This window comes from Rousettus aegyptiacus, unplaced genomic scaffold (assembly GCF_014176215.1).
Source record: "Rousettus aegyptiacus isolate mRouAeg1 unplaced genomic scaffold, mRouAeg1.p scaffold_m13_p_17, whole genome shotgun sequence".
Taxonomy (NCBI): Eukaryota; Metazoa; Chordata; class Mammalia; order Chiroptera; family Pteropodidae; genus Rousettus; species Rousettus aegyptiacus.
Window position 1 is genome coordinate 11,476,071 of NW_023416292.1, and position 12,996 is coordinate 11,489,066.

At 38.1% G+C, this 12,996-nt stretch overlaps 1 protein-coding gene across 5 annotated transcripts in view; it reads right to left on the reverse strand.

Moving 5' to 3' along the window:
• Positions 1-205: 205 nt before the first annotated feature.
• The window catches only part of HMCN1 (hemicentin 1), a 482,162-nt gene continuing 469,371 nt past the window's right edge, over positions 206-12,996 (reverse strand). For 4 of the 5 annotated variants that reach the window (XM_036234517.1, XM_036234518.1, XM_036234515.1 and 1 more), the window contains 3 exons: positions 9,649-9,768; positions 3,149-3,275; positions 820-1,652 (listed from right to left, as the gene is read on the reverse strand). In XM_036234517.1, the coding sequence (XP_036090410.1) occupies positions 1,286-1,652; positions 3,149-3,275; positions 9,649-9,768 (614 nt within the window). In that variant the 3' untranslated portion in view covers positions 820-1,285. Of the gene's footprint in view, positions 1,653-3,148; positions 3,276-9,648; positions 9,769-12,996 lie in introns of all 5 variants that reach the window. The other variant, XM_036234516.1, reaches the window with a different exon arrangement.

A 12,996-nucleotide genomic window follows, 5' to 3' on the forward strand; every position in this document is an offset into this window, starting at 1 on the left:
GTTACGTAAGTTATCTGAGTTCCAGGATCCCAATCTATAAAATGTGAGTAACAATATACTATAACTTATTTCAAGAGCTGTTGTGATAATTAAATGATACGTACGTCATATGTGACATATGAGCGTATGTGTGGGTGTGTCTACGCACTTTTAATACCTGTTACGGCGGTAAGGAAGCAAATTTTAGATTTTCAATAAAGGTAAGAAAAAGAATGTGAAAATTTTATTTAGGCTGGTTTTCCGTAACATTGGTTTTTTTTTTATAAAATAATTTTATAAGAGTCCATCAAGATATTACATAGAAAATACACACTAAGATAATATATATATACACTTCATAAAAATAGAATACATCTTGGCGATTGCTTCCAGAGTCTGTTACCACCATGTACAGTGTATTGACGTTAAACATTTATGCTAATTTGAACATATGAGGTTTTTCAAGAAAAACAAAGAAAAATGTCCCACTGATATTTAAAAAAATAGTTTCCAATTGAAAGGAAAGTTGAAAAGATTATGGAATGTAAACGTCAAGGAGCTAACTGAATGGAAGATTATATCAAATGTTAGGGCAAATGATCTATGCCATTAACAAGTATCTGAGGAGAAAGTAATATATATATTTTTTATTATAAGTGGTTCAACTCATTTTACAAAGTCACTGAAAATAATATTCTTATTGTGGATACTCAATCAAGATGAGTGCCATTTGGGATCAAACTAACTTTCTAGAAGCTGTACTATATTTCTAAAACGAGTGGTGTTTCTTTTTTCCTTAAAGTAAAAATAGGTGTGTAAGTCCTATTAAAAGGTATTGACTTTTTTTTTTTTTTAAAAAGCACTTCATAGGCTACTTAATAAGCTTTGATCAAAACGCAGTTTCATTATTTTAAAAGTGGTCGAATGCTCAAAAGTCTGCTTGGTTTTGAATGATTATTATAGTTATTTTTGTTCATTGTAGGAAAATGGTCTTAGCTACAATACTCTCATAAAACATCGCTGATGTGTCCCGTTGTAGATGTTCAGAATAATCTTTGGAAAGGAACTGCTCCAGTGTAATAAATAAAGAAAATAATAAGGGACTTTTCTAGACCTTAACAAAAGATGTGAGCATGGTGGGATCATGAAAATACCTCAGCGGTACCAAGGAAGGCACGCGAAACAGAGCATAGCACCATTTTCAAGTTGCCAAGGTTGCAACTGTTCAGGAGGCGGTGATCTGGAAGGCATGTGATTCCTGTGATTAATGCGCCTGGAGTATGTGGGTTGGGCTTGGGAGGCCGTCTCAGTATGGATAGGCGGACACAGCTATATAAACTATGAATGTGGTCTGATATTCGATGGTCCCATTGGCACTGTAGGATAAGGCTCGAACCCTCATGCGGTAGGTCTCCGGTTCTCGTAGGGGTCGTGTTGTGTACACCACGCCTTTTAGGTTTTCGTCCCGTAAGGCAAAAGGAACAGTCTGTTCCTCATCCACCATGAGAAAAGTTGTCCTGGGATGCATCACTCCATCCTGCGTGTATGCAACCAGCCGGATTAAATCTTGATTGGCAGCTATTCCAAATGGGAGGGAGACGAGTTTGTATTCCAAGGCATATGGGCTCAAGGCACATTCCAAATCATTGGGTGGACAGTTCTTGAGGCAGAACCTGAGGACGACAAACACATGCAATGCACATAGTTATCTGGGCTCGGAAGCCGGAGAAGACGTGATGCAGGTGATCGCGACCCACGACAACTTTCAGGCATTAAAGGCAGGGGACGGTCTGACTCAAGAGCAACAGGCTCACTCCATGTCCTGGGTCACTAACTCAAACCAGATGCAGATGGTTAAGGGAGTGTGCCGCTGTAGAGTCAAATCTCTCTCTCTCTCTCAGCTCCATTAAAGTCAGAAGCTTCTGAACCGCGGAAACAAGCACGAGTACCCAAAAGCGTATCTTTGAAAAGCCAGTTTTGTTCATAGAAGCATCTGTACTTACATTGAAACAAGGATTTCTTAAAGAGAGGAATACAGGCTCTTTTAAAATTTTAACATCTGTGCTAATACTGTTTGAAAGCTGAAATAGAAATATTGATATTTGGTTTATTTTTTGAAAATAATAAAAGGTCAATTAGGATTCCTGGAAGAAAACCCTTCCTTATGTATTTGTCTTCCACATATTTCAAATGAAAAATATTGTATTTTCTTTTTCCTGAGCCCACATTGGCTGTTTTTGAGTCATCCTGACTTGTAAACTGTCTGCCAGAAATCACGGGTAATAAAGAGAAAAAAAAAATGCACAAAGGACCATTTTCTGAGGATATGAATTCTTCGGTCAGAGTATTTTTAGAAGTTTCATAAATCTATATTCTTCATTTCCTCCCCCTCCGTACGGCCCTCAGACTGCTGATATTGAGCTTTCCGGTGGGCCCTGGGCAGCCCACACTTGCCCAGCATACAGCAACTTGGCAGTCACGGCTGCCGGGAAAAACGAAGTGTGAGCGCCAACTCACATTGGCTTTCAGAGTCACCTTCTTACCAGCGGACCCTGTTTGTGAGGACCATCACCTGTCAAGGGCCCTGTTACCTTGGTATGTGAACAGAGTACAGCATTTCTGTAAGGGGAGGGAGTAAATAGGAGAGTAGTCTATTCAGAACCCAGAAAAGACAAGGGTCCGGACAGCACAAAAGGTAGGAAGAGGCAGACGACTGACTCATCCTCGCTCATCACCGTTCTCTCCTGAAGTCAGCGTGAGTCATGACGGTAATGGCCAACGTACTTCTTGGAGGTCTCTAAGTGCCGAGAGACTTTGAAACTCTGAGGCAACACAAATGGAAACTAGAAAACTTCAAAGAAAGGCAGGCACGTTTGTCCCGTAAAACGCTCATTGCCGGGGCCACTTCTAGGTGCTGCATGTTGGGATCACACTCTGGGGAGACTGACTGCCCCGAAACCTCGGCAGCCAGAAGTGACAGTTTAGTGGGCTGCAGGGTGAGTTCATTTCTTGCTCATTCATTGAAGAAGGAACACACTGTTATCCCATATCCCCTGAGGTTAGTGATTTCCTGTGAGTTGAACATGACTACAAACAGGGTTTGCTGGTCAAGGAGAAAGAAGGAGAGAGATTTGCAAAAGCACGTCTGGGAAGGGAAGGCAAGACATACCCCGAGACGGGATCCCGCTGGTAGTCGGGTGGACAAGGCGTATCGATGCACTGGTAGCTTCCTCTCATGTTGAAGCACACGCGGTTCGGCCCGCAGCGCACGTTCTGCTCCAGACACTCGTCAACATCTAGCCACAGCACAAGGAACACGTGACATCAGCAGTGCAGGTCAGAACCGGCCATCAGAGCAGGCGCTGTGGCCATGCGGCTGGGGTGCTGAGGGCCGGTCTTGTCCTCCCTATGAATGACTCGCTCGCTGTGCCAAGCTCCCTCAACCCCTTACCACGTTCCTGATACCTGGTGTGCCAGTTCCCAGAATCCTTTCAGGATAAGTTTTTTTTTGTTTGTTTGTTTTGTTTTTTAAATATATGTGAAAGGAAACAGAACAATCCACACTACAAAAGCAGAAGGAAAGCTATTAACTCTCTGGTGTTTTTTTTAATATTTGGAAAATAGAGTCTATTTGAGTTTCGTAAAGCAAAAAATATTTTAAAGTCACTGAAAACAAGAGAAAAATTGAAAGCACACTTGTGAGCTTTTCTGTAAAGTGAAAAATCTCTTTAAAATGTGAATGATCTTTTCCTCTTATTGTGTTTTCTAAGTTCAAATTATTGAGTAGGTGGCAGAGCAGTGGAAATGAAAGGAGTTGGGTCACAAATTCAGAAGAGATTGTATAGGTCAGTCAGAGCTTGTGGAGAAGGACAGAATACAGAAGAAACCAGGATCCAATGAATAACCTGAGTCAAGATCCAAGTTTGATAAAATTTCAACTGCAGAAGCCGTCCTCGGTTGTTATGGTGATGGGATACTCTCCCTAGAGTAATAGCTCTCCCCAGGGTAATAGAGAAACATGCTAATGAAACACCATTTAGTCATTTTCTACAAAAAAATTTCTTGAATAAAGACACACTTAGGTCACTAAAATTAAGAAGCATCAAGATAGAGCTAAAGGAAAAAATTTTTTTCAGCTTTCTGAAAGTGTGTTTTTGAGCTGTGATTTTTAACTTGGGGTCCAAATTTGAGCATCAGGGGACTTATAAATAAAAATTTTTTTTGTGCATGAAAGTGTGTGTGTGTGTGTGTGAGAGAGAGAGAAAGAGAGAGAGAGAGAGAGAGAGACCACATTCATATAACTTTTGTTACAGTATACTGTTATAATTGTTCTATTTTATTATGTTATTATTGTTAGTCTCTTACTGTGTCTAATTTATAAATTAAACTTTTTTATATGTATGTATAGAAAACACATAGTATATACAGGGTTAGGCAGTATTATCAGTTTCAGGCATCCACTGGGTGTGCGGGAAGGTAGCCCCATGGATAAGAGGGATGACTACTATCTCTTGGAATTTCTTCTCTTTTATCTCTCTCTCTCTCTTTTTTACAGCATAGTGCTGCTCTGTGTTATCTAAGTATCCACAAAAGAACTTTACAACTATAAATGCCATTATGCAGATGCCAAATCACTTACTACTGTGAAATGACATACCAGTTACACATTATTGGTGCCGTGACAGAAGTGGATTTGACCTTTAGGACCTAACTCTGTCCAGAGAACCGATTTGGGTCCAATTAACTGTAATTGTTCCCTTCTGTACATCAGGATCTATGTTTACTCAAACACTAATGAAGAGGATTGTTACAAGTGCCTCTAGATAGCCATTTGACTTAAACTTTCTCTAAAGTAAGTAAGTAGTCTTCAGAATTTTTACTTGCCTGCTCGAATAAAAGATTCGAAAACCTTATATGTAACTCATTACTTTTTAAAAATGATCTGTAAAGTTTATTATCATGTTTAAGCAGTTGCAAGGGATGTGAATTCTGGCATTGCTGTTTGATGTACACATGCTTTAAACATATTCTCATCAAAACTTTGGTGCTGCAGACTTAACTCACTCAGTTAACGGAGGATGACCACGATGTAATTTAAATGTTTGTGTTCATGATTAAACCAACCAGACTGACTGCTGGAAAGAGTCTAAGATTAATTTTCTGTTCAATTAAATGTGTTAGTAAGTGCTCTTGTGACAACCAGTTTGCTTCTGGAATTTAATTTAAAATCGAGAGCTAAGACCATTGGTTTGTAGCCATGACAAAATTAGGCCCGTTACCATTGGTATGTTCTCACCCTGTGTATGTGCCTCGAAGCATTTGACACCCAGGTATCATAAAGACACTAGGGATTAGTGGAAACTTTTTTTTTTTTTTTTTTTTTTTTTTGGTGAAGCAGAAGAAGGTTATGAGAGGGGAGAGGGGAAAGGAGAAGTCCAGGGCACAGGAAGTTCTCAGATGGATTGACTTTAGCAAAGAGAATTTATGAAAAATGAGGATCTGGATGGAAATATTTACCTGGTTTCATACTGCTAGAAATCTTTCATGTACCATCAGGAAAATACAAACACCACAGTATCAAATTATTGCACCAGGGACCAGTGCTCCTATGAGAATCTAATGCCTGATGATCTGAGGTGGAGCTGAGGCGGTGATGCTAGCGCTGGGGAGCGGCTGCGAATACAGACGAAGCTTTGTTCACTCACCCACCACTCACCTCCTGCTGTGTAGCCCGGTTCCTAACGGGCCATGGACTGGTACTGGTCTGTGGCCCACAAGTTGGGGACTCCTGCTCTAGAATATGGTTAACTTTGGGACTTTAGAATTCCTTGAATTTTTTGTTGTACTTTATGGACTCTCTTTCCTAAAAATCCATCAGTCTCTATATCACTGCTAGCCTATGCTTTGGGTTTATTCTGAAAGTATTCTGGAAGGATGGTCATATCCTCTGACACTCTCTCTCTCTCTCTCTCTCTCTCTCTCTCTCACACACACACACACACACACACACACACACACACACTTGATCTTCTATCTGATAACCAAGGTGGCTGCTAACTGACTAATGAGCAGGTAGCATATACAGCATGAATATACTAGACAAATGGAGGATTCATGTCCTAAGTGGGAAGCGGCATGGCACAAAATTTCATTAGCCTATCCAGTGCTCAATTTCAAACTTATGAACTGTTTACTTCTGGAATTTTCCACTTAATATTTTCGGACCATGGTTGACCTGCGTAACTGAAAACGTGGACAGCGAAACTGTGGATAGGAGGGGGACAACTGTGCATTAGTCGTGGACAATGAATGTTAAATTTTGTTTCTGAATTATTTACCGTTTGGATTCCTGACTTAAAAATGAGCATTTTAGAATGGTTCCAAATATATTCTATTTTTTAAGAAAGTGACATAAAATGTATTTACTTTAAACTTAATAGTCTGCACAAAGTTAAAAGCGTTGGGCTAGAATAATATGGAGTAAATTACTTGGCTTTTTCGTTACTTGGATGTGTGGACAATGTGCTTCCTATTACTAGTTTTACATCAAGGCTAGTTTTCCTATAGGAATGGAACACAGTGTGAAACAAGTTTTTATTTAAGTTCGGTCTTGACTATTATCTCTGTGAACCACGTTTTAATTATGATTTTATCTGTCAGACGTGATTCATCTCTTTGACAAAATGAAGTGGAAAGCCCTCTGGAGAAACCTGAAAGAAATTTGATTAGCCTTATCTTCTTTTCTCTCATTAAAAAAAAAACATTCCCTTCACAACCATCCTCCAAATTTCATTTCAGTGCAACTCATGGTTAAACATGGAGGCCAGTGCGTTGCGAGGGCCCATAAAAAAGGTAACATGGAGACCAGGATCCGGACAAGTGTCTGTACACATAACAGCTACTTATCATATATTTTCATAGGCTGAATTTGAATCGATAAAGAAACATCAGAATCTGATAGACAAAGTGTTTGTCCTTAGCTCCATAATAATGTTTCCTTTCCATAGAAAGCTTTCTTAAGTATTTGAGAGTCTGGGTAGGTGGCCCTCCTTTGTCTTCCATCTCCTCCTCTCTCATCAGGATAGGCATTCGCCCCACTCTCTCTGGCCTTAAAAAAAAAGAAGCTGGAAATGATGGAGAAATTGAGCTGTCTTCTGTTAACTGACAAATGTGGTGATGTCTGGTTTTTATGTTCTATTATAAGAAGATTTTTACGATAGAAATTAAAGTATAGTCATTTTATAATATAAATGTTATTGCTAGAAGAAAAAAATACCAAGACGAACTGACGAACTTTTATATTAACAGCTTTAGAACATATGAATGCATTTAACCAAGCACTTCTGGATACATTAAAAATAATTTAGGACAAACATACTTGAAACAGTTATCTTATAGAAAGTATAGAATAATTTTGATTCTTGATAAATATTATGGATTACTTTTTAAAAACTTGGATAGAACACTCCTTTCAAATGCAATGCTGATAGAATTAGATTAATAGTGCTTAACATTTACATAAGGATTTTTTAGTTTCTCTTGGGCAAATTATGATTGGGTGTATTTGTTGTTTTTCATTTTGGGCAGTCTGGCGACTTCCACTTTTGACAGTCTCTGTCCTTGTTCAATGTCAAATTCACTTTTATTTCCCTTTTCTTACTGATATTTCTATCCATAACGTATAAAGCTTCAAAAATGTATATGTGAACGAAAAGTAGTCTTTTGTTCCTTATAAATCTCTCAAACACTTTCTAAAGCTATAAAAAGACTTCAAATTATTCTTTAGAGTAAAAATTTCTTTAGAGGGCATAATCGTTTTCTCTCATGTCTTTTTTAAAATCACAAAAATATGCAATCCATTTAAACTGCAACCATTTCAAATGACACCTGCTTCTAATTTGTTCGCATTATTTTCCACTCTCTGAAGCCCAACTGAAAGTTGAAAAATGTTTTAAACTGAGTAAGTGACAAGGGTAATTAAAAAACAAACAAAAAATTTAGAAAAGAAGAAAATAAGAATATGACATAATAGAACCCTTAAAAATCTAGCTAAGGGATTTCGCAGTCCAGTTGGTTATTCAAAATGCCTCAGTATCTACCTTGCATCCTTCTGTGGTGTCTGGTGTACCTGTGGGGAGTGTCAGGTTAGTGTTGGACACGTCACCTCTTCAGAAGGATTCTTGGGTTGAAGAGCTAAAGAAAGTTATAAAACAGGCTACAGCCATAGAATAATAATCCCGGTGTTCACAGCATCATAACAGAGAAAAAGACTATTCTAGACATGAGGTCGGCGATCAAATCTTAGCCTTGCTCTTGACTCTTCTCAGACACTGAGCCTCACATAATCCCTCTGAGCATCAGTTTTATTATCTACAGAATGGGTATAAATGATTGCCCTTGACAAACCTGTACTGCTGATTAAAATGAGATAATAGTTGTTTTGGAAAAAAACATCAGACTATATGATAAATGTGTTATGCCGGGTCTTCAAATCTCAGTAAAATGTTCCGAATAGAGTTAGTTCTTCATAAACGTTTGGAGACTGACTGCTGAGAGCAAAGGTTATTACTGTGTCCACTGTCCTTCTCTAGCCCATGTGACCCAGTGGGGCTCTCAGGGAGTGTGAATGGGTGGCGTAGAGGTGGAAAGGCTCATGTAACTTGGGTGAAGCCGTTTTCCACCCTGGCCTTGTCTCTAGAACACATCTTTTCCAAGCTGCATCCTAGCAAGTCTTTTGTGAATCTTACGGAGAAGAAAAATTCTGATAAAGCACTCTTTTGGAGATTTTATTTGCTGTACTTTAGAAAAGGATATAGCTCGCACACGACAGAAGCTAAGACAATTCGGAGGCTTATTAACACCCACATGATACTACTAGATTTTGTCCACAAAATTAAGAAGGTATCTAAGAAGATTTTCAAGATTTATACACGTTTCTATTTCTTTTTAATCTAAGTATACACTGAAATAATTTAAAGTGCAATGCTCCTTTCATGTTTTTGCATAAAAAGTAAACTATCAAGATGGATATTTTTTTCTGTCATCACTGTAGATTGCGTAAAACTCTGTGATGGCCACCTATATCCTTGTATGTTGATTATGTTATTTGTGTGTCTAACTCCTCTAGAATCTAAGATCTCAAAGGGAAGAGACTTTGCATGTTATTCATTTGTTTAGACCTTTTGCATCCCGCAATGCTAAAACGTGATCGTTCCACATTATTCGTAGACTCAAATAATGAATGGATTATTTAATCAATTTACCCTCTGATGTCCAAGCCAAAACATAAAATAATGCCTAACACTGAAGTACTGAGTACTGAGCACTCTTCCCATTTCTCCTTCCATCTTAGCTGAATAGTGAAAAAAGTATTTAAAAACATCGAGTTTTAAAAAGACATAAAATGAATTGGTTTAGGTATTCTTAGTCCTGCCAGTAAGACCATACCAAAATTATCTCTCAACTATCTTCCTTTGCTTAATTGCTTTCTCATTGCTTCTCCTACTGCTAAAGCAATGCTTTAAGATACATCAGACCAATGGGAATGAGAAAGGAGAGGAAGTAACTAGGAGAATAATTATTCAAATAGGAAAGCATTTCATTTCTCACACTCTCCTATGTTGATTTTTAACTCAAGTTGCTACAATAAACATCCCCAAAAGGTCTCACCTTGACATGTTTTTCCATTGAGCATGAGTTGATAACCAGGTGGGCAGATACACTGATAGCTTCCAAAGGTATTTTTACACTCATGTTGGCAGGTGTCTTTGTTTTCACATTCATCAATATCTGTGTAGAAAAAAAGCAGAGTTATAACCGTGCAAAACAAAGGCAGAAATTGATAGAACCAACTGTAAACAAACTGTTGATATACCATAGAAAAACATCTTGGTGATTTAACAGTCATATGTTTAAAAATGTTCAGAGCTGTTTTATATCTGGGTCTGTTTTTAATGGAGTCCAACACAAACTATGGCATTTTATAATATGTGAACATCTCTTCTATGTATAAACATTTATAAGCTGAAACCCCCAAATGGCCTACTTTTGTATTAAGTAAGACTAGAATGACAGACAAAACAGATTTGTTCAAGATCCTAATCCACCAAGGTACTAAACTGTTGGGATAATAGTAGAATTTACCAAAAAGATAGCGTTTTTATTGAGATTAATTGGAAAAGGGAATGTTAGTTTTTAACTTTAGCTACTTCTCTCTCTCACCCTGCACCAGCCCCCAACACACATGCAGTTTCCCATACACAGATATTATCAAGTGAAGTGTTCGTATTTTTGTGATAGGGATATTCATTAAACTCATATAATTGTAAAGTATTAATGACAAATACGTATATAGTTGCTATGTCACCTTGGGCAGGCCAGTTCTCAAGATCTCAGCTCATTCTACTGCTGAAAGAAGTCACTGATACAACCTCCCTACTTTACAGGTTTTTGGAAGGTTCATATACGGTAATATATGTGGAAGCATTTTCTAAACTATAAAGAGGTATCTATTTCCTATTATGAAACAAAGCCAAGAAAAGAGCAATGGAAAGGAGACAGAAGAGATGGTAATTAAAAATTAACTGGAGTTTGCTTTCAGGATAAGAGACGTGATTTGGGAGGCCTCAGATTTCTTATCCCAACTGTGTTTTGTTTGGACCGATATTAAAATTTGCTCACAGTCTCTGAGCACACACCAACCAGGGGAAGGATGGAGAGGAGAATCTGACATGAACAGGAGTAGAAGTGCTATTTGGTGGAAGCAAAGAGAAGACAAAGTGAAAGCTGGGAGATGTCCCCGAGCAGAAGACTCTGTTCGTTTTGCACATTTTGCACATGCTCAGAAAATATTGCAATGATTCAAATTATGTCAACGATATTTACTCATCAAATATTTCTCAATGTTTTTTTTGCTCTTTTTAGTTAATTAAAGCATTCATTCCAAAACGTAGGTGAGATAGTTTCACTTTCTCCCTTTATAATCTCCTTTAACCTAGAATAACAACAGAAATGTAGGGGATGTTCAACTCCAAGTAGTCAACGTTGCACTTCCCAAAATATGAATTCTAAAGCGGCCCAAGGTGTGATTCCTGCATGCGGAAACCACACTGCAGTCTTCATTTGTCCTGTGAAGCTTTGAAATCAAAACCTTAAAAAGCTAAATTTTAGCTCGTCTAACAAGGTTCCATAGTGTTAATTTGAATCTTTTGTAAGTTATCCCAGATGGTTAATTAAAGGCATTTGGTGTTTATTGCAAGTTTGCTCATCATATAATTCCAAAGCTGTCTGCAATCTTGGTGCAAACTTCTTTTAGTACCAACATTATGAATACTCACCATATTTTAAGAAATATGTCTAAATGTCCAAGCCTATTAATTGCCTCCAAATAAAACTTAACGATCCAGTAACTGACTAGTTATGGAAGTTTAATTTAGATTTTCTAAGATTGGTCCTCACTCTGAAACAGTAGCTTCCTCAAACAGTAGATGGTTTGGGGAAGATAACTCCTGTAAACATAAAATTGGTGTAATATAAACACAAAGACACAGAAAAGATGCTATCATGATGAAATTACAGGGCATAGGTAGTGATAAAAAAATGGAAAATTAGGTTATTAATCAGAAACACTTTCTTAAAATGACTTGGGCCTTCAGATGATTGAGAAGAAGTCAGAAAGATGATGTATAGTGTGTGGGGGGTGTAGTTTAATTAATTTATCATAGCATAAACAACGATTGGGAGCAGGAACATAAAGGAAGAGAAGAAAAGAGCCTGTCTAAAATGAAGGCAAAGAGTGAGATGATAATAGGGCGTGAAAATCCTTTGGCGGGATTATTTGGAAGAAACTTTGAAAGACGAAATGTCAGATGTTAATTTTGTCAATAAAAAATAATGACGAATTTTAACTACCAAAGAGTCAGGTCAAAATTGTGTGCACAACACAGTAACGACAGTCAGAATGGCTTAGAGCAGGTTTAGAGTGGTATCTGACATACTAGCAAGGACAGGAATCCACAGGTTTAGCTATTAAGTAGTGCTTGACCATGACAGCAGTCCCCAACCTTTTTGGCACCAGGGACCAGTGCTTCTATGAGAATCTAATGCCTGATGATCTGAGGCGGAGCTGAGGCGGTGATGCTAGCGCTGGGGAGCGGCCGCAAATACAGACGAAGCTTCGCTCCCTTGCCTGCTGCTCACCTCCTGCCATGTGGCCCGGTTCCTAACAGGCCACTGACCGGTAAAAGTCTGTGATCCGGGGCTCGGGGACCCCTGCCGTATGGGACAAAATGTAGAGTTGTTAATGTATGCATTAATGTTTGAAGTTTAAGAAGTAGAAGAAACTAGAACTGTCCACAGTTCTAGGAAGCTGACACAGGAAGAAGACTTTATATCCGTCATTTTAAGCTTCAGGTACCTCAGGACATCCAGAAGGAAAAGTCTTAGTAAAATATCAACTTAATGAAAAAAGGTTAAAGTTTAAGTACCCAGAGGGTTTGAGGGTCCAGCTGAGCAGAGGTGATATAAGAAGCTGGTCTACTCCAAAAGTGACTAAGAAAGAATGTCTGAGAAGATAATTATACAGGAACAGGCTTGGAATAGGGAAAGAAAGGAAGAAAGAACGAAAGAAAGAAAGAAAGAACGAACGAACAAATGAACGAACGAAAGAAAGAAAGAAAGAAAGAAAAAGAAAGAAAGAAAGAAAGAAAGAAAGAAAGAAAGAAAGAAAGAAAGAAAGAAACAAAGAAAAGAAATGACAAAAATTGAACTCGGCAAGAGAAGAAATTTTAAAAATGTTTAAAAGAAATATTTAATAGAAAGTGTATTGAGAGAATAAGCAAAGTGTAGAACACAAGAAAAATGCAAGAAAATGCGACCGGCATAGGGGTCTCTTAAATTTAAACAGAATTTCTTTCTTCCCTTTCTTTTTGCCTCTCTCTTCCCACTCATCCTTGCTTTCTTTTTTCATCTAACAAATAGTGGGGCTAATTTCTGTTTGCTAATTTCTCTTGCTGCATA